The 27,524-nt window shown below is 36.9% G+C and overlaps 2 protein-coding genes across 3 annotated transcripts; one reads left to right on the top strand and one right to left on the bottom strand.

The window, feature by feature from the left end:
* The first annotated feature begins 53 nt into the window (after positions 1-53).
* On the top strand, positions 54-12,020 carry LOC135615628 (uncharacterized). 2 transcript variants are annotated; one of them, XM_065114412.1, is made up of 10 exons: positions 54-404; positions 715-3,211; positions 3,293-3,403; positions 3,493-3,603; positions 3,695-3,847; positions 7,858-8,021; positions 8,156-8,303; positions 9,534-9,656; positions 9,760-9,847; positions 11,325-12,020. In XM_065114412.1, exons 2-10 carry the CDS (start codon positions 791-793, stop codon positions 11,489-11,491), a joined length of 3,486 nt encoding a protein of 1,161 aa, XP_064970484.1. In that variant the 5' UTR covers positions 54-404; positions 715-790; the 3' UTR covers positions 11,492-12,020. The 2 variants fall into 2 exon arrangements, with proteins under 2 accessions (XP_064970484.1, XP_064970483.1); XM_065114411.1 differs by having other exon boundaries at positions 685-3,211.
* Positions 12,021-13,045: 1,025 nt separating this feature from the next.
* Positions 13,046-25,425, bottom strand: LOC135615625 (protein RAE1-like). Its single transcript, XM_065114408.1, has 12 exons — positions 25,292-25,425; positions 24,804-24,900; positions 24,554-24,640; positions 24,384-24,449; positions 24,089-24,282; positions 22,523-22,664; positions 21,159-21,239; positions 19,351-19,479; positions 17,466-17,543; positions 15,171-15,242; positions 13,828-13,908; positions 13,046-13,479 (listed from the first exon to the last, which is right to left on the bottom strand). Exons 2-12 carry the CDS (start codon positions 24,867-24,869, stop codon positions 13,429-13,431), a joined length of 1,047 nt encoding a protein of 348 aa, XP_064970480.1. The 5' UTR covers positions 24,870-24,900; positions 25,292-25,425; the 3' UTR covers positions 13,046-13,428.
* Positions 25,426-27,524: the final 2,099 nt, after the last annotated feature.

The following is a 27,524-nucleotide window of genomic DNA, read 5'->3' as shown; positions in this document are numbered from 1 at the left end:
GGCGGGCCCCGCGTTGCCGTGGGCGTCATCTCTCGACCACCCTTCAATCATACGACACCATGGAATCGGCGACCGGAGGGGCAACTCAGCCGGAGAGAGAGAATAAATAGAGAAGGATCGCCTCCCCTCGACACCGCGGAATCGCGCCACGTGGTGCCCCTGCGGCATCAAGGGCAGCCGCAGCCTTCCCCCACCTCCCCTACGCCCACGGCCTGTGGCGGTTCCATCGCAATGGGATAATCCCCTGGTTATTCTCCCCTTCTGTTCCCTTCTCTCCCTGATTCTCTTCTCGTCTCCAACTTGCTCCGATTCCCCTGCCACCGCCGTTCCTCGTGCCCTTGTCGTTCCATCGATCCTTCGCTTGATACGAGAAGCAGCAGCAACATCGCCATCCGATCGTGAAGGTACGATGGTTTCTCCGGCCTTTCTGTTCCTGTCGCATCTGATGCTTTATTTCCTTTTGCTCCTCTATTTCGATCATTAGATCGGAAAAGGAAGGAGGAATAAGGAAAAATCTCGACTTGATTTCAGATCCATCTACTGGAAGATCTCTTTATTATTGGTGAAGTTCTGTTTTTCTTCTAGTATTCTTAAATAGATAGCAGTTTCCTACTCTTCTTTTTGAATCCATGCGGTTGCAGAAGAAAGAGGATTTTTAATTCATCCTGTTGTCCTATTTTATAGGTAATTCCAAATAAGTGGGAAATCTTGCAGGAGGATTTCGGAGAAAGTAGTGGTGATGGCGGCGGACTCCTGACGATCGTCCTTCCGCTGATAGCCGGCTGTTTATATGCGATCGGCGTCAACCTGGAATCCCTCATCTGTTCCTCTGTTGTCGCCGTCGGTTGAGATTGAAATGGTCACCGCCCCCGATGATTCCCCTCGCGTCAAGTTCCTCTGCAGCTTCGGTGGGAGCATCCTCCCCCGGCCGATCGACGGGCGGCTCCGCTATGTCGGGGGCGAGACCCGGATCGTGACCGTCCCACGCGACGTCTCCTACGAGGAGCTTTTGGCTCGGATGCGCGAGCTGTTCGATGGAGCGTCGATCATCAAGTACCAGCAACCCGACGAGGACCTCGATGCGCTGGTGTCCCTCGTGAATGACGAGGATGTGATGAACATGATGGAGGAGTACGACAAGCTCGGGACTGCCGGTGACGGTTCCACGTGGCTGAGGATCTTCCTTTTTTCGCAGTATCCTGATCATGACACGGCGGTTGTCGGTGCCCACTTCGATGCTGATGACCGGGAGGCCGAACGAAGGTACATCGATGCGCTCAACAGCCTTTCCGATGCAAAATCCTCCTCACCTCCGGATATCTCCGAGCATCATCTCGATGGGGGGATCCACAATCAGGTTAAGTTGCGTCACCTTACGATCCCTCATCCTTCTCATGCTCAAAGATACGGTGAAATGGATGCTTCTTTTAGCCCTGCTCTTTTCTCCCCAGGGCAACATTCTGCCACTGACCCACAGGAATTCTCACCTTCTCCATCGTCTGCAAGATTTCACGTTGGGGCTGGGGAGTTCAACGATAGAATTGCTGATGAGTATGTTAGGCAAGCAGCGGGACACCAACACCAAATGCATCAGTATGATCATCAGTCACCATCACCTGTGGAAAATTTGGTGTGGATTCCCACAGGTGCAATTGTTCAGGAAAAGTCTGGATTTCCAACTAACTTGGGCCATTCTCACAATATTATCGATGGAAATGGTTACTGTGAGCATTGCTGCATGGCTTTCCAGAGGAACCATAGTATTGTTCCAGATGCACGTTTTGTCAACAATTGCTGGAAGCATGGGCAGCCATACATGGAGCAACCAAAGATGGTTAACGAATACATGGGGCACTTTCCAAATTCATGTGCTGAGTGTTCCAGTACCAGGGATCCACACATGGTAAACCAAGACATGAAGATAGGCCATGGTGTCTATGCCAAAGAACAGAGCGAGCCGCACCACTTGTTCTTTAATGAGTCCCATGGTTATGAACGGGGGTGGCCTATGCACAGCCACCAGGTCACTCACAGACTTGAGGATATGCGGATCAATTACAACGGAACGGGTAGGGCAAATGAACACTTGGTTGTCGATGGAAATATGATGAACGCTCCATTTGCACATGGGAACATTAATGATGAACATTCATTCCCTTCTAATTGCATCGGCTGTGATGAGACACATTATCTTCGACATGGTACTAATACTGGAAATGAAGTATTTCTTCCTCAGCCAACAGTCGGAAATGGTACAGGCACAAATGCACCACGATTTGAAGATTCTGCAGTTAGGTATCGGAATCAACCTTCTGCATATGGCGTGGAGAGTCTCTACCAAGTCTCAAACAATCTGCATCCAGTTCAGTCTTTGCTGAGAAATAGACAGGTTCCTACTCATCCTGCAACATCATACGAGCTCTCCAATTCGATGATTCCAAATGGTGGGCCTGACTCAAGTTTTACAAGATTTACACAGGAGGGCAGTCCAAGCTTTCCATATGTTCGGGTTGAGGACCAAATTCCAAATGCCTTGCCAAGCCAGAATAACAGTATGCAGCAAAGGATGCTTGGCTTTGAAGAAACTGCTGCCCCAGATTATCTGTATCACCATGGTAATAGACTGAACCCAAAAAACACCGCTGGTCCGAATGGTGTGCTCCCCCTTGCTCCTGATTCTGTTCCATGTTCTCCTGGAAAAATGCATGTCAAAGTTACTTCTGAAGCAGTATCTCTTCTGTCCGAACCTTCATGCCCCATTGAGAAAGATTTGATTGTTTCTTGTGCTTCTGGGGGCCATCAGCCCCCTGTTCTGGGCTCTGATCTGATTCTGGAAATGCAATCTGCAGAAGAGAAAAGTCTGACAGAAGAAGCGCTGGAAGAAAAACATGGAATTTCAAAGGAACCTGATGCACATATTCTCCTTTCCCCGAAGAGTAGACAAAATGTGGAATTGGCAATGAAAGAGCTTCAGCTTTCTGAGGTGGAAGGATACACAAGCAAAATTGTTGATGCTAACACTAATGTTGCTCCTGGCGACGAGGATATATCTGAGGAGAACTTGAATTTTTTACCTGAGTTGATTGCTTCTGTGAAGAAAGCAGTGCTGGAAGGTGCCGAGGAGGTGATAGCGAGGGTCCAATCAGTTTCTGAATCAGTTGCTACACCTGACCTTGGTAAAAATGAACCATTGCATGATCAAGAACCTGAGGTGATATTAGTCTCCAACATTTTGTAGGGCTTCTAATTCTGAAAGTTAACTTGTTTGATTGCTCTTTACTCCTATTTGCAGAGCACCAATGCAGATGGTCACACTTGTTTGGAAGGAAATAGTGAACATGAAAAACTTTGTAAAACTGAACCCGTGATAGCTGATGCTGAAGCTTTGGCTAAAGGGTTACAGGTCTCTTGTAGTTAGAATGCTTCTTTTCCTTAATCTATCAATTTTTTTCATATCTTGTTTGTCTTCTTGATTTCTTCCTTTGTTTGCAGAATGCCAATGCAGATGGTCAGGCTGCCTCGGAAGGAAGTAGTGAACATGAGACACTTTGTAAAATTGAGCCCACAACAGCTGAAGCTGAAGCATTGGCTAAAGGATTACAGGTCTCTTTTAGTTATAAACTCAAAAAATCTCTTTTTGCCTTAATTTGCTAGATTGTTCACATCTTTACTTGTGGCTTATTACTCTGTTTAGACGATAAAAAATGATGATCTTGAAGAGATCAGGGAACTGGGTTCTGGCACATTTGGTTCTGTCTATCATGGCAAATGGAGAGGTTCTGATGTTGCTATAAAAAGAATAAAAGCTAGCTGTTTTGCAGGGAGGCCATCAGAGAGAGAACGCTTGGTAGTTCCTGAACTTTTACATAAAAATCTTCTGTCTAGTATTTGCTGATTATACAGATCTTATTAGTCAGCAATATCCTCACTGAATATATGAAACCTACCATTAAAGAAATGAGTTTTTGCCATTTATTATACATATTTTGATAGTATATGTAGTATTTTTAATTTACTCAAAGCTCCTTTATGCCATGTCAGTCTACTCCTCCTGATGGTGGAGCTAATTCCTATTATTTTTGGAAACATATTAGTAGAAATTTTGCAAGATTGCATATTATTGCTGATGATCTACCTACAAACAACAAGCTCTAACACCTAACTATATGGGGTTGGCTACATGGATATTATTTCGCCATTAAAATCTGCATAAGATAATGTCTCTAGTTAAATTAAGATCATATGAATATTTGTTTGATTGTGTCAAAGGTTTCCATGTATCTCTAATTATTGCCAATAATCCTTAATTTTAGGTCTTCTTTGAACATATACATGCCTTCTTAAATGATCTAATCTAATTATTCATGAATGATTTTCTTTTTTTTGGATAACTCCATATATCCATTTTAACATTTTCATCTCAGCTACATCAACTTTTTGTATACATTGTTTTAAGGGTACCCAATGATCACACTAAATTCCCCATTCCACTTTAGCAATTAGGTTGTGGTCCACATGGACCATATCTTCTTTAATTTAAGATGCTTATAGAAACTGTTTATTCATCCATCTTAATTAGACTCTGTTCTTCTCTTATTATTCCTAAAATTGCATTTTAGTCCTACTTAATTTAAAATCCTTAGCTTTTAAAATTTACATTTCAGAATATGATTATCAACAAGAAACATATATGATTATGGGTTGATCGTTTTTACATTACAAATACCAATACAAATCATGGCCACTTGACATAGCATCTATTATCATAGCCTAAAAGAAAAGGATATGATCCAATTCCAGTAAGTAGTGGATGATTACATTGACTTAGTGAAATATTATAAGGACTATGTGAGAGAGACAAATATCTAAAACTTAATTTCAGCTATTAATAATGCTTGCAAATACTTTGTTCTGAATTGAATAAATCAACCTCACCTTGAGTTTTGCCTTGAAGCTAGAGTTATATGTATCGTCAGGACAAACAACAATAAGCTCACTAGGCAACATGAATTGTATAGATTTTGTAATTGACCTGTAGTTTGGGTCTAGAACTACTATTAGTTGTTTCTATTTTTAGTTCTTTTTAGTCTTGCTTGAACTTATCTATGCTTCTGTTATTTTTGTTTTACATTGGTGTTTTTTTCCTTGTTGTTCCTTGGGATTGATAGTCGTATTGTGAGGATCTTACTTCAAGTAGTCCTATTCTGAACAAAGCATGATTTGAGAGAGATTTTTAGTTAGTAGATTTGACTTTTGAAAGTTCTACCAGTCACTTTATATGGCTTTGGAAAGTTATTGCCTTTTCTTGCATCAATTGTTACCAAATTCTTGTTTCTTGTGCTTTTTTTTACATGGGAAATTCAATGTGCAACATGATTACCTTTGAAGAAATTAGAGATGATGAGGGAAATGCACTCCAATATATAAAGATAACATCAATAAAGAATTTAATGTTGCTGAAATACTTCTTATAGGAAAATCAATGACAAGGCTTCCACGATCAAACTACATGATCATCTCAACTTTGCAGTTCTGCTGCATAAGTTTTCAGATTCATACTTGCTAATTTCAGTCTTAAAGGAGTCTTTAGTTCAAGACAGCATCATTTAGGATATTTCCTTTTGGTAAGTAAATTTTTCCTTACAAAAATATGAGAGAATACATAATTGTAAAATGATGCAGGTTTACTGAAACAGAACCACTCCACTTGCAAACAACTGTCCCAACTACCAGTTAAAGACCTACAAAGTAACTTATCATGCACAATTAGGCCCTACGATCCACAACCAACTGCTTGACTGGCTTTTTCTTTTACAACCCTTCTCTAAAAGACCCTACAATGATACAACAAGAAAATCAGTGCAATCACTTAGATTTCCAACTTAGGACAAAAGGTCTCGGCTGTTCAAAAGCAACAAGTATCATGATCTTTCCACAGACAACCATTCACCTCAATGGAACTAATGAATTTAGCTCCACAGTGAAAACTAGATTCCAGAACCCATCAAAATGTGCCAGCATGACAGGAATCTTTTGTAATTTCAACTAAGAGACTCACAATAATGAGAACATACTGTTTTTAAGTTATCATATAACAATTAATATTCTCATTAACCAGAACTATTCAGAGTCTAGGTTAATCCTCCTGCAGATATCTAACAGGTAATTCACCAAGGTTCCAACATTTCCCTACCAGACCTCAAAAGACAGTTCTCAAATGTAGTCAATCATCAGTAGGCATATACTTGCCTGAAAAGAGTGTTTATTTTTTTAAGCTAAATATTGTAAACATAAGTCACCAATGTGTTCCAACTAATGCGTTTCACTAGAGAATCACCTCTAAAATAGACAATGAACTAGTGAACAGCATTTTGTAGCTTTGAACCAGGATATAGACATCTACATGTATATACTGGAGAATTTCATGTCAAGATGGTGTATTTATGTTATTATGCATGCATATCTTGGCAATTCTATTATCATGTCATGGAATTTATTGTGATGCATTAGAAGTTAACTCTGTAAATTTTGTTCCTTTGGATGCCATATATATTGGAGCTGATGTCTATGCTATCACTAGTTCTGGTATTTTTGGATATGTAGCCCTATGCAACCCAGAACACCAGCGCATATCTACTTATATATCCCATCAAGTTTTTTTGCCTTCTTTGATAAAATGTGCCTCCAAAAGTTGGCTCCATGTTTATAATTACTTTCAAGGGGAATATATAAATAAATGTTGATAAAATTCTGAAATTATTTAAGTATAGTATATATGTATATATGTATGTATGTATGTATGTAAAGACTCCTTTGATGTAGTCTAACATGAAGATGAAGTTTGAGAGGGTCAAGTCATTCACATTGGATCAATTTTTTGAAAATTGATGGATCACCATAAGCAATGGTCACAGAATTGTGGACGATTGCACGATTTTCCCGCCAATATGAGGTCTAAGCAAAGGGGTGGTTTCCTTGACTAGAGTTCTTCACACTCCAATCTCAAAGGAGCAAGTTCATCTTTTTAAGAAGCCTTGCCCTTAAGAAATAAATAGGTCTATAAAAGTTTTGGAAAATCAAGCATCCTAGAGTTTAAACAACATATTAGCTTAAACCGTATAAATGTCATGGATTCTAATTTATTTCAATAAATACAAGGGTGATCAAATAATATTAGAATCTATTATCTATTTAGTTTAAGATATAATGATGCTTATATTTTTTTTTATGTTGTTGACTAATAGTATTATTTTTCAAGCATTTAAGGATGTCCTTGACAGCTAATATTATTCTTCAAGCATTTAGAATTGATCTGTGTTCTTTTCAAGTCATTTATATTTCTTTTTTTTAAACTATAGTACTCAATTAATGCTAGGAAGGAATTGAAGCCTTCTCCTTGATCGATTAGCTCATGTTCATAACATCGTGACATCAATCAATGTGGTTCTGTTGGGGGGGATAAAAGCATCTTTGGCAGACAAGAACCTCATTTTCATTTTGTCTCCATTTTTGGCCATGACAGACCCTTTTTCTTTCCATGTGTGGTAAAAAAAAAGCCTATGTCATTCTATGTTGTCTTCCTGTATCATTATGGCATACAGTTGGGGGAAAGGAGATGCATTTTGTTTAGCATAGCATTGATGGTGTTACTTGTGACATTCTCCCAGAAATATCTTGTTTATTTACATAATAGTTGGGTGTTTTAAAGATTTTAGCATAATTTGCATGGGCATCATTTGTGCTTTTTTTTCCTCAAATAAAAAGTTGCACAGTTCCTACTTTCTTATGTAGAGAACTTTCTGATGACAATTTAATTTAGTTGGTGGTCTGATTATCCTCTTTTTATTTGTTTTGTAGATTGCAGATTTCTGGAAAGAAGCTCTGATAATGAGTTACTTACATCATCCCAACATCGTTTCCTTTTATGGTGTAGTTCGTGATGGCCCTGATGGCAGTTTGGCAACCGTAACAGAGTTCATGATCAATGGATCTCTTAAACAGTTTTTGCAAAAGAAAGACAGGTATATTCTAGATTTCTAGTGATGAATTGCATATGTTTCAAGTCCATAGAATTTGTCATTGATCATGTGGATGATAGACTTTAAGGCAGTACTTATGAGAAGCTTTTGATCTCAAGCAATTTTCTGTTGAACAGAACAATTGATCGCCGCAAAAGACTAATTATAGCCATGGATGTTGCATTTGGGATGGAGTATTTGCATGGAAAGAATATAGTTCACTTTGATCTCAAGTGTGAGAATTTATTAGTTAACATGCGAGATCCTCATCGCCCGGTCTGCAAGGTATGTTTAGATCCTTTTTCTTATGAACTTACGTATCTTTCAAAAGATTTGGTTATAATTTTGTGATGTACCCCATTCAAAAGGAAAAGACCATTGTTATCGGTCGCATAAAACTCTTGATCACCTATATTTTGTTCATATAAGTTCTATAATTGTATGTAACACCATTATATTAAGCGTGGCTTGACTTTTACCCGTTTCAAATACAATTCACTGTCTGATGATAAATGCGAAATGAAAAACAAAAGAAATAAGGATCCCCATGGGGGATTAGATCTTGCTCCTTGACTCCTTTTTCACAGAAAATGGAGAAATGAATTTCTTCATTCATTGGATCGGATCCTAGTTTCGGATTGACGAGGCTTGGACCCGCAGCTTCTGCGTTGACAGGGTGGTGCTCTGGACCAATTGAACTACAATTCCAGTGGTGTATGGTATACATATTCTTAATGGTTTAAGAAAAATCATTTTCTTCGTTGCAATGTAACATAGGCAAGAATATACTGACTGATACCATGTACATATAGATATGGACTATATTGAAAGTAACATGGATTACTTGTAAATTGTGTTTATTTTATTGCCAAAAATGGATAATCAACCTCTCGATGAGTAAAAATGAATTTTCTTTACATAATCTCTGCTTTGATTAAGTATTATGAATATAGATCGTTAGAAGGAAAATATTAGAACCGATGAGAAAAACATAGATAGAGAAACAAAAATGGACTCTCTCATTTACGAATCAAGCATTTTTATTTCTAGAGGACAAATTGGTTATATCATATTCATGGAATGATGAAATTTTGGGTCAAGTTGGATTTGAAGCAGCATAGAAATATTGCCAATGAATTTACAATCTGTCCCCATTAACTGATCGCGCATTGACCCACCCAGGATGAATTCATTCTAGGCTTATTGATAATCCATGATCAACTTCCATTTGTAGTATCCCAAGGGATGTCGAATCAAATCTCCGCTGCCTCCTTGAAAGAGAGATTTCTTGAACCACGAGATGATAGGGGCATATCCACATGACCATCATCATATTATGATGATAATATGAGTAGTTTTTTGGAATTATCAATATAATATAATGATATGGCTAGATGTGAATACTCTTTTCTACTTTTATGTTATAATTCCACTATAATTTGTTCAGTGTCTTCAATAAATTTTGGTTGAGCTGTAATTGTGTGATTGATCTGCATATCGTTACTCTCCTAACAGATTGGGGATCTTGGATTATCAAAAGTAAAGCAGCATACGTTGGTGTCAGGTGGTCTTCGGGGAACTTTACCATGGATGGCACCTGAACTTTTAAGTGGAAAAAGTAATATGGTATCTGAAAAGGTATGATTCCTCTATCATGTGATACTTTTGTTATGCAAGTCTAGTAACACAGTTCTTTTTTATCCCTTTTTCGTCACTATATTTTTGGTTCTTGTGTGCCTAGATTGATGTTTATTCATATGGTATTGTGATGTGGGAGCTGCTTACGGGGGAAGAGCCCTATGCAGATATGCGTTGTGCTTCAATCATAGGTAGGACTCGCAGCATTTAATTTAGCAACATCACTATATGGATTGGGATCTTTTACTACAGCATTAGAATCTGCTATATCTGTCATTTTGTCATGACTACAATGTGTTTATGTTGTTCAGGTAAAATTGGTGCTCTTATTTCTATGTTTATTTCTTGCTAGGAAAATCATAGCTGAAACATCTATTTAGATTTGACTAGTAAGGGTACTTCCATAGTGCAGTTACTTGAGCATTTTAGATCTCTACCTATGCCGGTTGAGAGCCAACTCTAGCAAGTCTTTTTTATGAGAATTAAATATTATCAACCTACATCTCCTGATTCCAAAATTATATTGCATTTATCAACCTACATATGATGAAAATTCTGCTTGAAACATGATTTTCAATATTTCATATGTGGTTGGCTTGGCTCTTCTTTGTTTCTGTATTAACATTTTCCAAATGAAGCATTTAGACTAAGAAAATAATTACCCTGTTAATATTCTGCATTGAAGGATGCTCTGGTGCAGTCTACGTTTTACGGGCTACTAAATGTGATGAAATTGAAAAGTGATTCTAAATCTATGGAAAAGATTTTAGGGAGATGGAACACTTGGCTAAAGGTGGAAGTAGAAAAATGTTACTATAAAAGAGGGGACTTTGAACTCCCAACAAGTAAAAAGAACTCAAAGCTCATGGAAACGGTTTGAGGCTGCAAAGGGGTTATGATTACCGGAATTAGGATGTGACATATGAAGCAAAGTTGGGTACACTTAGGCCTAGATAGGATGGACGGAAGCACAACTTAGCTCACATGTACAATCTTATAAAATACTAGCGAGTAAAAATTGAAGAAACCAAGTGGAAGGTGGAAGGTGGAGGGGAAGCAAACCAAAGACCAGTAATCTTTGTAAAACTCAGGAAATTATATGAAATTTGTGGTTTTTCATCTTATGCTAGGATTTAAAAATTATAGTCATACATGTTTGTTTCCAGAGCAAGTTTTTTGCTGCCTTGCCGATGGCTATCATTGACGTTGTCACTTTCAAGCAACATTCTAACCACTGAGTGATCCTGTTATATCCAAGACAAACAAAACCAATTGAATCTTTTGGGAGCTAAATAGCAAATACATTTTTGGATAGAAGCTGGATGTGGGAGCCCATCCAATCAACGTATGCATTAGTTTTTCTATGTTTAAAACAAAATATATCACATGAAATACCTGTGATATTTGTAAGATTTTGCATGAAATCCATATAAAATGGACTTTCTGGTGGCAGCAGAAATGTCTTTTGTGGGGCCAAAAATGACTTAGGGTGGACTCTCAGCTTTAGCTTTTAGCATGGTTTAAGTATTATGACCGGAGAATTTAAGGTGCACGTAGTATTAGTTGAAATATACGTATCTATTGCTTATTTTTCATGATTTACTTATTAAATTTTCCATTGGTTCTCTAAGGCTAATATGGAATGTTTGTATGATTTTGTTCTTCTAGGGGGCATCATAAACAACACCATACGACCTAAAATTCCAACTTGGTGTGATCCTGAGTGGAAGTCCCTGATGGAAAGTTGTTGGTCTTCTGATCCAGCATTGAGGCCTTCATTCTCTGAGATATCTCAGAAGTTGAGGAAAATGGCTGCCGCGATCAATTTGAAATGAAGCTCGACTACAAATGCAATAGTGCCCAATTTCCTTCCTTCTGTATTCTTCTCTCAATTGTGGAGAAAAATCAAAGACTACAAAGCTTTATTGCATTCGCCACATAGCATACAGGATCTCGGTGGATGGATCCTTAGGGATCTATGGACAATGTCAGTGCTACCATACATAGCATAATTGCTCATGTAGTGCAACTATACCTTCATATCATATTTGTACAGCCAAACCAAGAAGGGCATAGTGGCATAGTCAAGAAGTGTCGGAAAAATTTTCACTCATATTAACTTCGTCTCCTATCCTTTTCTACAAGGATGCTGTTTAGGTTTTTGAAGTATGCAGCTTTCTTTGCAGATTCGTATGATACTGTGTTTCATGACACATTTACCCATTAGCGAAGTAGGTGTTTCCTGTGGTATGTGTCTGGGTGGGAGCTGATATGAACTTATGTAAATAAATTTTGTAGTTGTACTATTTTCTACCGTTGTGGACCACTGGTTCATTGTGCTAATAAAATAAACCTTCACAAGCAGTTGTTATAGCCTTGCTGTGAAATGAAAATGAACTGCAGGTGCAAGAACATAAAATAAGTGCAGCTATTCTTGCATTTATCATTCAGCAATTAGTGAGTGTGTCAATGTAAATTCCATGTGTTGTAATGGCAATGTTTGCTCGCTTGCTTGCCTCTCTCTGTATAACTTTTTTTTTTTTTCGGAAAAGATTGATCACACAGCTAAATTGACTTGTATCTGAAATACATGTCTTAGATTTTGGTAATGGTTTTATTTCAACGATTTAGAATGTCTGCTGTTATAATAATGACCACTGGATAGTGCATCTATTCGAGTTTGATTAATGGATCATCATATTTGTCGTAAAATCTGATAGAATTTGGCCCCTATCAAGGTTTTTTCTTTTTCACTCATGTTCCCAATAAAAGATAAAGTTGCACGATGGAAGATCCGCTTCTTCTTCTTCTTCCCTCCTCACCTAGCTGTCCCCTCCTATGCTTTGTTGGATGTACAAGTGTTCTTTCGATAGTGAAGACCAAGCTCATGAGCATATATCTTGGTCAAAAGATATGGGAGGGAACTTAATCTGCAGAATTTTATTGATCCTAACATAAGGATTCACTCTGGTAACTCGTTTATCACATCTGAATGTGACTCCTTAACGCGTTCCTTGACAAAAATGATGGATCATTTTTGCCACTCAAGATTGTTCTCAAAGGTCCTTTTTGTCAAGAGGCTATGATAGGTTGCCATTTTTCTCATGTTTCTTCTTACCAAAAGAAGCATCTTTCTCAAAAAAAAAAAAGCAATCTAATCATCCATACTACCCAATATAAATTTAAAGGGTCTACGAACTCTTCTTTAATCCGAACAGATGGACATGGATATATCAAAAATACACAATATATCAAATTTTCATGTTATAATGCAAATGGAGCACCCTTAAATTTCACTTCACCTAAACCTGACCCAACAAAAAGGACTTGGAACCCAACTATTCCATCAAACCCAAACCCAAACCCAGTTTGCACGGATAAGCAAGACCTGAACCCCAAAAAATCTCATCCCTCATATCATAATTGAAAAGTTTAATGTTGACAGTGTTTTGCTTGGTGACTAAGCATAACTATCAGCAATCAAGCATTTAGATACATAGATTACAGGTAGGAGAATGAGCTAAATTGATCACTGCTAGAACTGATGACTGATTCTTTCACATGCGGCCTGTCATCTTTTATGATGAGATGTACATACAAATGTGAAGCTCCTAAATCAATACGAACCAAAAAGTTCACTAGTTACTAAAGCACCGGAGTATTCACCACTATATGTATTTAAAAAACATGACAGATACTAAGCGTGCAGAAAGCAAACAGATGCACAGCAAGGACGACAAAAAAACCAATGTAGCTCGAGGACTTGAAAGGTTCACTTTCTACTTCCAGTTCCAAGACGTGGCTTTGCTTTTACCTCGGATTCCTGTTTTGAAAATCAAAGGGGGTGCATATGTCAGCAGCATTAAAAAATTCCTCCAACATTCCGCAGCATGTTATCTATAACTTTCTTCTTTTATGGTAATTTGTCATGTTGGAAAAACAATATAATTGCTAGGTCGATTGATGCAAGTTTGCGGAACACATTATGTACAGAGCACACGAAGACATCTATGCAAGAACTCGTGCATGAAAGGGAATAGCCACCGCCACATGTATAAAGACTATTGTAAATAATCACAGTGGATGAGATGCGATAACAATAGTCTTAGCATAGACAGGTTTGAATGATTGAAGGGACGAAAGAGGTCTCAAAACTGAATCTAATACTGACCTGAGGGCTATGAAGGTAGATGTATGTCTTTGCTGTAGCTGGATTATGATTTTCAGCACCTTTGCTCCAGTCATAACAGACCTGCATCGGTTGAATATTATCACATCTTGTAGCTCAGAATACTCTATGATCAACACTCAGGACATCCAAATGTTTGCAAATTTAGACAGGTAGTTAAACAGGCAGTGCCACAACAAATAAGTTATTTCATAGGATTGTTAAAATTAATTAAGGTTTGTAATAGTTAATTTCATTAAATTTCAGAAAGAGTACAGAGCACATCAAGTACAGCCTCATTAACTGGCGAGGAACTTTTATCATCTCCCTTACTGGAGAGGAACTTCTATCAGCTGGCTACGAGACCAGGTATATTCTCAATTTAGGCTCAGTATACCCAAAAGTTGGTATGGTGGATAATAAGTATATGAAGAGAATGAGGCTGCACACCTGAAAGATGTCCAAATAAAATTTGATAGGAACAGCATTTACAAGGAGGATAAATACATTAACTCTTCCTATACTCTGCATCTGTGGGAGCTTCATGTGCATCAGACTGCCCTTTTTAGGGTATAAGAACATGATGATCTTGGATGATTTGGGATATTAACCCATTAATGATTAAAGAAAAGAATCAATAGAGCCAACAACCATTGGTAGGAATATTAGCCTCAAGAATCATTAAGGTAGAGAATTTTATGATAATAATAAATGGAGTACCCTTCCGAGCACTACTGCTACAGACATGTCAACTAAAAATCAAAATCCATACTAAGTAGTCCTCAAGATCAACCTTAGTGGTTTGATAGATAGGATGGACTTACTTTCACAAACCCAGGCTCAAGTAATCTGAACCACATGGTTAAAACCTTGTTCTATTGAGTTCTTGGGTCAATGGGCCTATGGAGCTTTGTTTGACAATTTACATCAAATTGGAGTAGAATTATACATGTGATTGGTGAACCCAATTAGGAAATCACTACTAAGGAACAATGCAAGAAGCATATCATGGCATAGAGCCAACAATTGGGCATGCCGACTAAAGAATATTCCTGGGTAATATGTTGAGCTTCAAGCCATTTGTATGACAGATTGTGATGACCAGATTAGTCCACGTAATGTAAGATGCACTTGCTGGACCTACTTTTAAGTTTTAAGCATTTTAGACCGTGTAATAATTATATACTTGCAAAATATTAGATCACAATCTTGATGCACTTTCATAAAGACATAATACGAAAAATATTGCATGAAGAACAACCAAATGCAATCATTACAATAACTACTCAAAAGATATACTTCCTTGTCTCAAAAACATTGGTAGAAAAACATGATATACCACTTACAGCATAGGCAAAAATGGAACCATCATGGTTGAAAGTACTGCAAGGGATAGGATGTGGGCACCTAGCCATTGCCTGTTCAAGAAAAGGTATGATTCATTATTATTACCTAAACACACTGTATACTTCGTGGAACAATATAATGAAATTTATTCAATTTGGACAACCAATCAAGATTGGAAGACTCGACGGACGAATGAGGATAATATTGGTAACACCATTACAAAAAATGAATGAGAAAATTGTCTTATATCAATATCTTAAAGGAACCAAAGGCATGAAATAAATAAAAAACATGCAGATTTGTGAAAAGACGTGCATCAAGTAATTAAGTACATAGAAAAATGATTTCACAAACTTCTGTAACTAGCTACAAATACAGTTAAATTAAACCTTATAACTCATACGGATGAACTACAGACAGACTAGAAAATGCTTCACAACTCATATAATTTACAAATTTATTCTTCTCGATCAATCAACCAAGTGAATTCAAATAATGTTTTCCACTGTTAGATTAAGAAATACCTCTATTTCCTATAAATCTATCAGATTTGGAAATCATGAACTAATAAAAGCAATAACACTTGTTTTGCTAGTAGACTGGCTCAAAAATGTCCAACACACCATGCTTCTATAGAAATAAAATGTTAAAAACAGCCAATGCAACACACTGATTAGTACATTTCACTGTCCCCTTGCAACACTTACCACTGATTAATATTTAATTATTATTTTATTCTTATTGGTGGATTTCTGTCCTTCTTAAGCAATGGCTTTAACAAGTATAAATAAAAGGAAACAACAGAAAAGGTCTCCACACCAAGTAGCTTAAAACTTGTATATTATTAATATAGTTTTGGTCAAGGTTCGTTGTACCGTACTGTACCAACGTTTCGACCTGGGCTCTGTACGGTATGGTACCGGTGTACCGGGCAATACATCAGGATGTACCGAGCGGTACACCCTGGTGTACCGAATAATTTTTTATTTTTCATACTGTAGCACTATAGCGGTACCGGGCGATCCACGTACCGATAACCTGTTGGACCGGTACGTACCGCCCGATACGGGCGGTATGCTTCGGTATGGCAGACCTTGGTTTTGATCATAGTTTATGGTTTCACCCGGACTGGTTCATATCATCCAATATTTATCAGTCCAAGCATAAACCAGGACGCCGACTGCCCCTTTTTGGGCAATCCAATTTTTTTTAAAGTATGGCTTAGGGTTCTAAATAGCCTAAAAGTGCCGCCAACTTGGGTAAAAGAAACATCCCTTCTTGGTACAATCTTACATGTCGGCATACTATGCAAGTATGTTGGCACGGACTGGATCAATATCAGTCTGACCATGGACCAGCACGGTTCTGGTATCCGGGATGTCAAACCTTCGTGACAACATCAATGTCACTAATTAAAATAGCGTAATTGTCAAATCTATCATTTTGCTAAGCGCCTAAGTAGATCCAAACCCATAAGTGTTAACATCTGGTTTTAGGTAAGATAGTATTAATAACAAAGGACATTGAAAATTTAGCAAGAAAACACTCAGTTCAGAAAAGCAGGAAACATAAAATAGATCTTTTATCATTCTGGTAGTGGTAGGAACAACCAGCTATAAATCCCATTATGACATGGCATGGTTATATAATATGCCATCCTCACCATGTGTCATTCTACTTAATAAAGAACTGCCTCAGTCCATTTAAAGAACACCATGATAAATTACATTTATCTTTGAATTATGATAAATTATACATGTATTAATGCATGTATTTGTATTTATATGAATATAAAGGTCAACTCAGTCTTCAAAATTTAAATGGATCAAATGGACCATCTAGTCATCGATCAACAATAATGTGATTTCTCCAAACTAAAAATTTGATGATCACACATATTCACCAAGTTTATCATGGCCATAAGGATATGATAATCATTTTAAGACAGCCTATGATTGCTTTATTGGCAAATCAAAATATTGTTACATGCATGTTCATACTTATCTATAGCATTACACAAGTACTCTATCAGCAGATGGCATATCATCCTTGATACTATATAACTTTAAAGGATAGGGATAGACAAGTAGCAGGTGGAGACTATGGTGTGTGTGGAAGATACTAAGAAAAAGATTTATGGAACTACAATGATACCAGAAAACTTCAAGAATGCAGAAGAATTATGCAACTAATAAGAATCATGATGTGAGATTATTTAGTCCAGGATGCACAATACAGAAACCATGGAATAAAGAGAGCGTGCAAATTAAAAAGTGTCCTCCGAATGAGCAGACCTTCAGCCTTTGTTTGCTGTCTTTGTCCCAAAAATTGAAAGCACCATCAGAGCCTGCAGTAGCAAATGTATGATGAACCTGTTACAGAAAATATTTCACATAAGATCCAAATGTGAAATGTACAAGATGATAGATTTCATACTGACACTTCAAACAACATTCTTATTATCTACAATTTATTTAATGTATGTATCATGATCTTAAACTAATGATATAATATTGACACAGAGAGAAATGTGCACAGTATAAACAATTCTACTTTCGTTCTGCATAAATTAAGACAAAGAAATATACTGAGACATACATAATTTCGAATATTAGAATCAACTCTCTAAATCAGGATAATATACCTATAGAGTCGAAGAAGAGCCAATCATCAGAAAGAGACAATGTAATGCCTCCCATCAACATGATTCAACCTATAATCAGTGATTTAAAAAACACTAGGCGCCAAGGTCCAAAAACGTCCGATGCACTAGGCGCTCGCCCGAGCGAAGCGAGACGCTAAAATATGAAATCATATAATATAATTAATAAATATATTATTTAATAAAAATATACCATTTATCCTAAAACTTAACAATAATTTCAAATAAATAAAAATTAACAGTATTAAAATCAAAATAATATATTATTAATCTAATAAATACAAATACTGTTACTATTATTAATATACAGTTAGCAGTATACTATTAATATACTGTTAACCAAGGTTCGCAATACCGTATCGTACCGTACCGGTATTTCGACCTGGGCTCGGTACCGGTACGGTACGGTGTACCGAGCGATACACCCAGGTGTACCGAGCACTGTAGCATTGCTACAGTGCGCTACAGTGCGGATCGGTACCGGGCGGTACGGCAGACACTGCTGTTAACAATATAGTGAGAAGAGTGTAAGGGAAGACCGAGGGTGACTGAGAGCAGCGACAACGATAGCAACGAGCAACGGCAACAAGAGCGAGAGCAGCGAGCGGCGACAATGGCAGTGGTAGCAGCGAGCAGCGACAGCAGGAGTGACGATAGTGGCGACGACAGCGACAACAGTAGCAACGAGCAATGGTAGTGGGAGCGAGAGAGGCGAGCGATGACAGTGGCAGCAGTAGCAGCGGGAGCGGCGATAGTGGTGGCGAGCAGGGGTAGCGGGAGCGGAGAGCAAGATTAGGGTTGGGGAAGTCGCAAGAAAAGGCTGATATCAGTGCTTTAGTTGGTTCGATTGAACCAACTAAAGCACCGAAGACCGAACCAAACCTAAAATGCAAGTTTAGTCGTATGGTTTAACCCGAGCGCTTGCCCGAAGCGCACGACACCTGGGCTCGGGCGAGCGCTGGTTCGGTCGTATGGTTTAACCCAGGCACTTGCCCGATGCGCCCGACGCCTGGGCTCAGGCGAGCGCCCAGGCGCGCCGCCTGGAAATGAAGCAAGGCGCTCGGGCCTCGCCTCGCCCGAGCGCCTATTGAAATCATTGCCTATTTTTCCATGTATTGAAAAAGATAATAATGTCTTTTTCCATGTATGTAACTGCTTCAGATGAGTATATCAGACAATGACTACACTAACGGGCAAATCATTGTTGCAACAAAAACTGAGTACCATCAGAAAGCCAAGATTCATTGTTAAATTGGAAAAGTCAAGATCCATTGTTAATTTTCAACATTAGTTATAAAACAAATGAAAAGTGACAGCATAAATTAAAAGTTTAGAAAATCAAACTAAAAGGACTTATTAAAGAAAATCATGTACCTTTGTCACTGATACTACTTATTAAAGAAAATCATGAAACCTTGATGACTGATACTGCTTATTAACCAAATCTCTTTTACACTTTGCATAGCAGAGATGTAGTAGTGTAACAAGAAACAGGGAAAGCAAATGTAGAATCTTACAGGATGGAAGTTCATTGAATTCACAGAATAAATTTCATTCCCTTCTCTGTGGCATTTGAATGTGAAGTTTTTACTTTGCTGTGCATCATCAAGATGGTGTACACCCACCCTTCCTTCTATGGATCCCACCTTCAAGAGCATACGCCAAAAAATAAAGGATTTAGTGAAAATCTACCAAAATTAAATCAATCACATTCACAAAACAGTAAAAACATTGCAAACCAAGTTGTTCTTGATGCATTCAGACAAAGTTAAAGATAGATGTTATGGATCTAATTATTCTTTGGTAATAATACATCAATCCTCCATATAGGAGCCAAAAGCCAAATGAAAGCTAATATGCCAAAAACAATGTTTAACAGGCAATACATATTGGTCCGAGCAAGAACCACCCAATTTGGATGGCCCACATGCGAATAGGCTGACTGCCTAGTAAGCTAGTTTTTTCGTTTTATGTTTTTGCCCTAATAAAAAAATCCTAATACTTAAACCCAACCCGTCCCCGCAAACACCAACCCCGCACCCCCCCCCCCCTCTCCTAGTACACTAGGCTTTCAAGCTTGGGATAGTTTGCTTAGATTGAGAAAAATTGATTGTGGAGAATAAATACAAAAATATACTCAGATAAATAACATAGCGGACAAAGTTTCAGGATTGATTATATGATTTTTTTTTTTTTTTTGAGAAAACCTACAATAAGACAGGAAGTCTGTCAGAAAATATGAAAGAGTATACAAGGTGCTTATTGTCCTAAAAAATATAGAATAGAGACAAATAACTGGAAAAAGGGGCAATTCTTTTAGGACTACACTCTCTGAGCACAGTTGTAGGCACGTTAAAACAGTTCCCTAATGCTAGCAAAAACAGCATAAGAAAAATGGTATCATATGACAGGCAAATTTCAGCAATATATATTTCCATTTTAAGTTCCTCAAAGATGATTCTCAGTGTTTCATTTCCATATTAGCATGGCCTTTTTGCTGCTACTTGGTGCAAGAAATGAGGCTAACGGATCATGCCACATTTTATTTTGCGGAAACCAACAACAAAACAGACATGAGATGATTTGTGTCCATACTCTATTCACTTGGGGTCCAATCAGAAGTCTATTAATTCCAGGACCCCTGATTCCAGCTCCAATAGGCTCTACAGGTCAGGCCATATATTTCAAGAGTCTAATACATGAGAAAATGTAGTGTTAGATGAAACAATATACCAGAACAAATTAATAAGAGAAGTGCCTCAGGAAACCTATTGTTCATTTTCAGTATTCTTTTAACAATGCAAAAACTGTAACACCACACTGCAATCAACTTTAATATTATATCCAAAATAAATGAAGGTTATGGACTTCCTCATCCTACTAACAGAGTAGGCAACATTGTTTTCATGAGAATACAAAATTAACATGAATAATTGAAATCAGATTGCAGCGGATAAATTTTTAAGACCTGTTTTTTTTTAATTATTAAGAAACAGGGTTAACACAAGTTCCTCTGAATCTTTACACTAAACATGGTTGCAATTCACATACTCCTGAGCCAAAGATCACAGTGAGGTCCTTATGTCACTTGATCAGCACAAAGCAACAAGCAAAAAATCATTCCTTTTCATGCAATTGTGAGCTTGGACAAGCAATGGGGTCTTTGCCACGGATGACATTGGCAAAATAACAAAGGTGACTGAACCTTTTTCTTTTTGTGTGGAAAGGGGAACAAAAATAAGCATTACAAATTAAAAAAGTAAAATAAGCATAAATGGCAAGGAGAAAATGGACCGATATGCTAACACTTCTAGTGAAACATTACCAGAAACCCTTGTTGATCAGGAAATGCAGCAAGGCATCTTGTTTGATACTTCAAAGGTGATGTTATGGTCTTGAATACTGTCTGTTAATAGTACAAAAGCAAATATCAACATGAACCTTCCTGTGCAAGTTTCAACAGCGCAGATGAAGAGTATATATGAAAGAAATTTGGCACTGGGATTGCTAATAAGTAATAAACAATAAAATAATTCATTGTAAAGAAGCTCAATAGGTGATTTGATTTGAAAATATCCACTAGCATACTTTGAACCAGCCTAAAACTAACATGCCAGTTAAGCAATGCATGTTAACAGCACCTTCAGTTCCCCATATATGGTTCTCTTAAAAGTACATATCATCTTAGTCTTAGGGGAAAAAGAATAACAATGCTACTGTTTCAACCATGGGTTTTAATTGAGGATATTACAGCTCCTATAGTGATACCCATGTTGAGGCATCACACATAGGGTATGGCTAACATAGACTATGTTCTAAAAAGCAGCTGAGCTACGTGGGAAGTCAAGATTACCACATAATTCATACACAATTTTGCAACTTCTGATTTTGGAATAGTAATAAGACCACATATTAGACATATATGTGGTTCATATTAGAATATTCAAATCTGAACTATGTGGAAAAACAAGGTTGCCACATAATTTACGTGCAGTTTGCGACCTTTGTTTTTGGAATAGTATAAGACACATATTAAATATGTGGTTCATATTAGAATGTTCAAATCAGTATATAGCTAAGTTATAAAGAACAATTAACAAGTTTAAATTATTAATAGGCAAAAATGTAATCTACAAAAACCAAGAATTTATTGGATCACACTTGTACTCATTTAAGAACAATTTTAAGTTATAAATTCTAAGAAACATGAAAATTTGTAAGTTACTAATGTAATAGTAATCACAAAGTCACAGACCACATATCATAGTAATGAAGCAATGTAACAACACAAGCAGTAATAATCAAGACAAAACAGAGTCCACCAGTGCACCTAAGTTTCATATTCATGTGACCTGCACATGTGGTCACATACTCTGAATATAGAGTAGAATACCAAATGCTGAACCACATGCCACAGAGTAGCCAAAACATGTTTAGTGAAATAGGTAATTTGCAAATTTGCAATTCAATATGAAGTTATTAAATAGGAAGAAAGATATAGGTTTTATGAATAGTATCAGATTTAGTCCTGTAGCTTAGGTTTGGCCAATGAATATGAGCTTTTAACTCAGCAATTTGGCATTTACTTGAGGGTCATGGTAAAAGATACAGATCTATCATGTCATATGCATATGTTAATTATAATGAACAAACACATTCATCCTGAAACACAGAATAAAGAAGAATCACCTGAGGGTTTTGCAAGTTAAAAATTTGTAGCTGTCGATCAGCAGTTCCAACAACCATCAGAGGATACTGCACTGTCAGAGCATAGCAACGCTCAGGAAGCTGCTGGGTATGAACTGGTTGGGCTTGTCTAGTATCCCAGTATCTGATTACATGTTTTATAGGACAAGAATGAGATTATAAAGTAAATCTTGCAGAAAATTCAACAAACTTAGCATGAACTAATGTAGAAGAGCATCAAATTGAATTAGGGACAGGATGACATTAATTACAACTTGAGTATTTTTCAGGTGGTAAGTTTTAAGAAACCAATAAAGAGAAAAGGTTCAAGTGATAAAATGTCAATCATGGGTCATACATTATATGATTATAGTTCCTAATTTCCAATATAATAGTAATAGTAGGAGCAATATTGAAGAAAATATAAATCACATGATCATATTCTCACGCTTATGTCGACAACATGTATGCAATAGATTTTATATATAAAGTAATGAGGTTGCATAAAACATATTTTAGGTGGTCATATGAAAACATGCATAGCTGCATATTAGGCCACTTTAGCTGCATACAAAACAACTAATGGAAGTGGCATTAGAAAGAATAATTGCATCATAATCAGAAAAGCACCTACAGATTTACAAATAAATGCTTAATCCTACTTCTGTAATCCTCAAAGTATTTGATGATTATTATTTTTCTGCAAGAACATGTCAAAATACCATACTGGTCATGAAAAATACCAGTAAAGATTGAAGATAATAGTTTCAGTTAAATAATAAAATCTTAACAAAAGTCTGGAGTTACTTTTGCAGGTATAAAGATGAGGAACTAGCTTTTATATCATATCTTTAAAAATTGCAACTCAAATTAACAACATTATGTTCTGAAACAATTAAACCCATATACATAATTAAATATCAGGAACAACCTTAGAAATTAAAGAAAAATGGACCCCCTACTAATTTTTGAACTTGTAATTGTGCATTCCATGTTAACATTCGCTTGACAGCTAAAACCTTTATTTCTGAAAGTCAAATCTAGTGTTCTTTTTGCAGGTATCAAGATGAGGAACTAGCTTTCAAATCATATCTTTGAAAATTCCTACTCACATAAACAACATAAAGTTCTGAAACAATTAAATATACATATCAGAGACAACCTCACCAATTAAATAAAATGGATCTCCTACTAATGTATGTCATCTCCTTGGGAACTTGCAATTGTGCATTCCATGTTGACATTCCCTTGACATATAAAACTTCTGTCACTGAAACTCAAGTTCAGAGTTCCCCTTGCAGTAGTCAAGATGAATAACTAGTTTTTGAATCATATCTTTCAAATTGCTACTCACTTCTGAAGCAGTTAAAGTTCTGAATCATATCTTTCAATTCCCATAACAGCTAATTAAAGCGTTTAAATATGTATACATATCAGGAACAACTTCGGTAATTTAATAAAATATACATCTTCATAAGAACTTATAATTGTGCATTCCATGTTGAACATTAACTAGCAAAGTTACTAGACATGAAATGGCACCACTTTATTGTAATCAGGGTTGCATGCCTGAGTGTCTTGTCCCAGCTCCCTGTAACTAAGAGATTCATCTGTTGTATCCAGGCAATTTCTTTAACAGGTGCATCATGTGCAGCAACTGTAGTAGGTTGCCCACCAGACATCAGAGGCCACATTTTGACTGTCTTATCGCAGCCTCCTGAAAACACAGTTGTCCCATCATCCTTCCAAGTCGAGCACAAGACCTGATGTAGAAAATCCATTTGTTAGCAAACAAAGAAAATAGTGACTTCATGATGCAACAACTGTTTACTGGCAGAGGAAAGCTAAAAAACCATCAACATACTGGATGATCATGTGATATTGATGCCTTAGGTTGACTGCTGCCAGCCATAATCTCCCAACACCTAACCTGTACATCAAACAAAATGGAAAAGAAAAAGATACTATGAACTTCAAGTCCAAGAAAGATGGAGGATCCTTCTCAATAGAAAGTTTGAAATCGATTGGAATGACCTGATTATCCCAAGAAGTAGCGACCAGGTAATTTCCCTTGGGACTGAAGCTAAGGCTAGAAACCGAATCACTCGGGGAAGGAAGCACCTGCAGCGACAATAAAAACCATCACTAAGCTACATCGGAGGCAAAAGTCAACAAACAACTCTTACTAACGTTTCTACTGGTATCACTGTGTTTTAACAACGGAAAAGGAATGGAAGAATGGTTTCCGATGAGGCAATGAAAAGAGTGATGCAGAGCCTTGTACCTCCAGTGACTTGTTAGGGTTCACATTTCCCGCCGCAGCTGTGTTAAGACCACCGAAGCTCGCCATCTCCTTCACCCCTTAATCAACTCCAAAAACCCTAGAGAGAAATAGACAATGATTCGACACAAAACAACGCAACGGAACCAATGGTAACGACGATTTGTTTATAGAACACAAAATTCTCGACGAAGAAATTTTCTAAATCATTAACCCGGTCCCGATTGGCGTGGAGGCAACACCAAGCGCCAAAAAAGAACAGACCCCGCACGGGAAAAACAGATTTTTGTTTTCAACTCGAGCAATACATGGTCCCGAGGTCACTTCCAGATGATGAAATAATCCACAATGCCATCGCATCAAAGAAGAAATAGGGACTTAAAGAAGAAACAGAAACAACACAGCTAATCGCGACATAAACCCTAAAGATCGCAACAAAATCCAAGCGTCGAAAAACGGGGAAGAAAGAAAACGAAGCGGAAGAGACCCACCGTGAGTTTCTTTCTTCTACAAAGGATTTCTTAGCCCGCGAGACAGAGAGTTCGAGAATAAGTGAAGAAGAGACGACGACGGTGAAGAGAGAGAGAGAGGACCTATAAATAGGCTAATATGATCCTCGTGGCGGAACACACATCCGAGGGTCATGAATGTGCGAGCGACAATCATCGGTGATGATCGGCCATTGATTTGAAGCGAAAGAGTCAAGCCGCGTCGCTTAGGATTCACGCCGAGCCGGTCCGCCGAGCTATTAGCTCAGATTACATGTACACACCCAAAAATCTCGCTTTTCCTACCCCGCCTTTTTCTACTCCATATATACCTGGCTTTTTACTGGAGTCGACAGTGGGCCACAACAATAAACCTCAAGGTCATTACGCGGGACGGTTAAACAGTCAAGAGTAAGAAAAGTAGTGTTATTTTGATCAGAAACATAAAGAAAACGCAAAGAAAAGAAGAAGAAAAATTATTCTTTTAGGTGGTTTATGATTCTTTTGGAGTTATTGACGGCCTCATCACAATACATTGAGGGAGCAATGATCCAAAATCCTTGATTTTTCTGTTTATTGAAAGCTAAAAAAATGAAATTTCCGAGTCAAAAAATAATTACCAATGAAAAATATTTTCCATATTTTAAGATTACAAAATATTCCTTAAAATAGGAATGCATATTTTATGTCAACAAATATAAGTTAATTATATAAATGAGATGGATGTTTTCCTTAGACCAAATAAAAATAGAGGATTTAAAATTTTAGAAGTTTGGGTTTTTATATTTAAAATTTTAGTAGTTAGCAACGCTGATGGCACCTTCCGATTCTACCTCTTATTAAATTATTTTATTCGAAGTTATTATATGAACATCTCTCTGCTTCCCATAGATTGTCGAGTTTTAGTATTACTTTATATTTTGATGTTTTTTTGTTATAAATTGTTCAAATTAAAAAGAAAAAAAAGAATTTCTTTTCAAAAGGTTTATTTGAAAAGATGTTTTCTTTTATTTTTTGATAGTTATTTTTCAAATATCATGTCTTTGAGAAAATAGTTATAATTTTTCTTTTGAGAAAATAGTTAATTTTCAAATATTGTATCTTTTGAGAAAATATCTATAAATAACTATTTGGGGGTAAATTACAAATACAATTCTTTTATGCTCTTCTTCTTTACTCTTCAAGTGATTGAGTTAGACATTCTCTAATTCCTCTCTGAAGATTCTTTATTGTTTGCTCAATACAGATCTTCTAAAGGCTTGTCATATCCACTAAAACTATTTGCATCAAACCCAGAGCAATCTTATTGAGAAGATGGTGCAAGTATCGTTTTTAGGAAAGTGTTTATACACGTTTCAAGCCTAAATATCTTTCCTAAAGTATTCTTGATCTTATATTTGTTATTTGTTTCTATAGTGTTTTTTATCCTCTTCTTTGTCGTATCTTATTCCCAATATTTCTTTACACCGATGATTTACCCTTCTACGAATCATAATATAGTATATCTTTACTCATCCTCGTCTACCCATCGTTGTGTAGCATATGAAAATTTTCATTCAGTCAAATCACTGACTCAATCTTTTTTTTCACGCATTCATATCAAATTTTATACAATAATACATTATATAAAAATCAAATAGTAATAACTCTTAATTTAACTGATCAAGATTAACATATGTCACGAACATCAACTCAACATAATAGTTTAAGTTATTAAGTCATGGATCAAACTTTACAGGGAAGGCTGCTACCAAAGACTTTACATGCTTGTGTCGAAGGAAAACTCAACAGAGGTAATTCTTGTAACCAGGGATCCCACCAAAAGTCACAGGGCATCATAGAGTCTGATAATAATCGATTCAACTTGACAATATTGACCCAACCTAATTCGTTTTTTGAGTAACATCTGGAAGAGAAAAGATCGTTCAGTATTTTGAACTTGTAAAATGGAAGAACTTTTTCGACAAAGGAAAACTCTCGTTTCTTATACCTTGTCTCACTTCAGTTGGAAGTAAAAAATGTTCGTACCATATATCTCACTTCATGCAAAAAATACTACATGAAGAGTTTATCTAGCAAAACACCTTTATTGGTCAAGTTAACTTCTGTTGGAAGGCATTAAAAACCCATGAGTATCCGTTTAGTAAGTTCCAAATAAAAACATGCCGGAGAAAGTCATCGTAATCATTAGTTTAATGAGAAATTCAATGTGTCGAGTCTTGATTGATCATAAAAA

The sequence above is a fragment of the Musa acuminata genome, chromosome BXJ2-6 (genome assembly GCF_036884655.1).
Source record: "Musa acuminata AAA Group cultivar baxijiao chromosome BXJ2-6, Cavendish_Baxijiao_AAA, whole genome shotgun sequence".
Taxonomy (NCBI): domain Eukaryota; kingdom Viridiplantae; phylum Streptophyta; class Magnoliopsida; order Zingiberales; family Musaceae; genus Musa; species Musa acuminata.
This window is presented reverse-complemented; position numbering and strand designations above follow the sequence as displayed.

Bases quoted from the DNA above. Each gene is read 5' to 3' on its own strand.
- LOC135615628 (XM_065114412.1), top strand. From the start codon at position 791: ATGCGATCGGCGTCAACCTGGAATCCCTCATCTGTTCCTCTGTTGTCG. The intron at 3,212-3,292 runs GTGATATTAGTC...TCCTATTTGCAG, and splicing joins TGCATGATCAAGAACCTGAG to AGCACCAATGCAGATGGTCA. The intron at 3,404-3,492 runs GTCTCTTGTAGT...CTTTGTTTGCAG, and splicing joins CTTTGGCTAAAGGGTTACAG to AATGCCAATGCAGATGGTCA.
- LOC135615625 (XM_065114408.1), bottom strand. From the start codon at position 24,869: ATGGCGAGCTTCGGTGGTCTTAACACAGCTGCGGCGGGAAATGTGAAC. The intron at 24,450-24,553 runs GTCATTCCAATC...TTTGATGTACAG, and splicing joins CTACTTCTTGGGATAATCAG to GTTAGGTGTTGGGAGATTAT. The intron at 15,243-17,465 runs GTCTGCTCATTC...TTTCTTGAACAG, and splicing joins ACAGCAAACAAAGGCTGAAG to GCAATGGCTAGGTGCCCACA.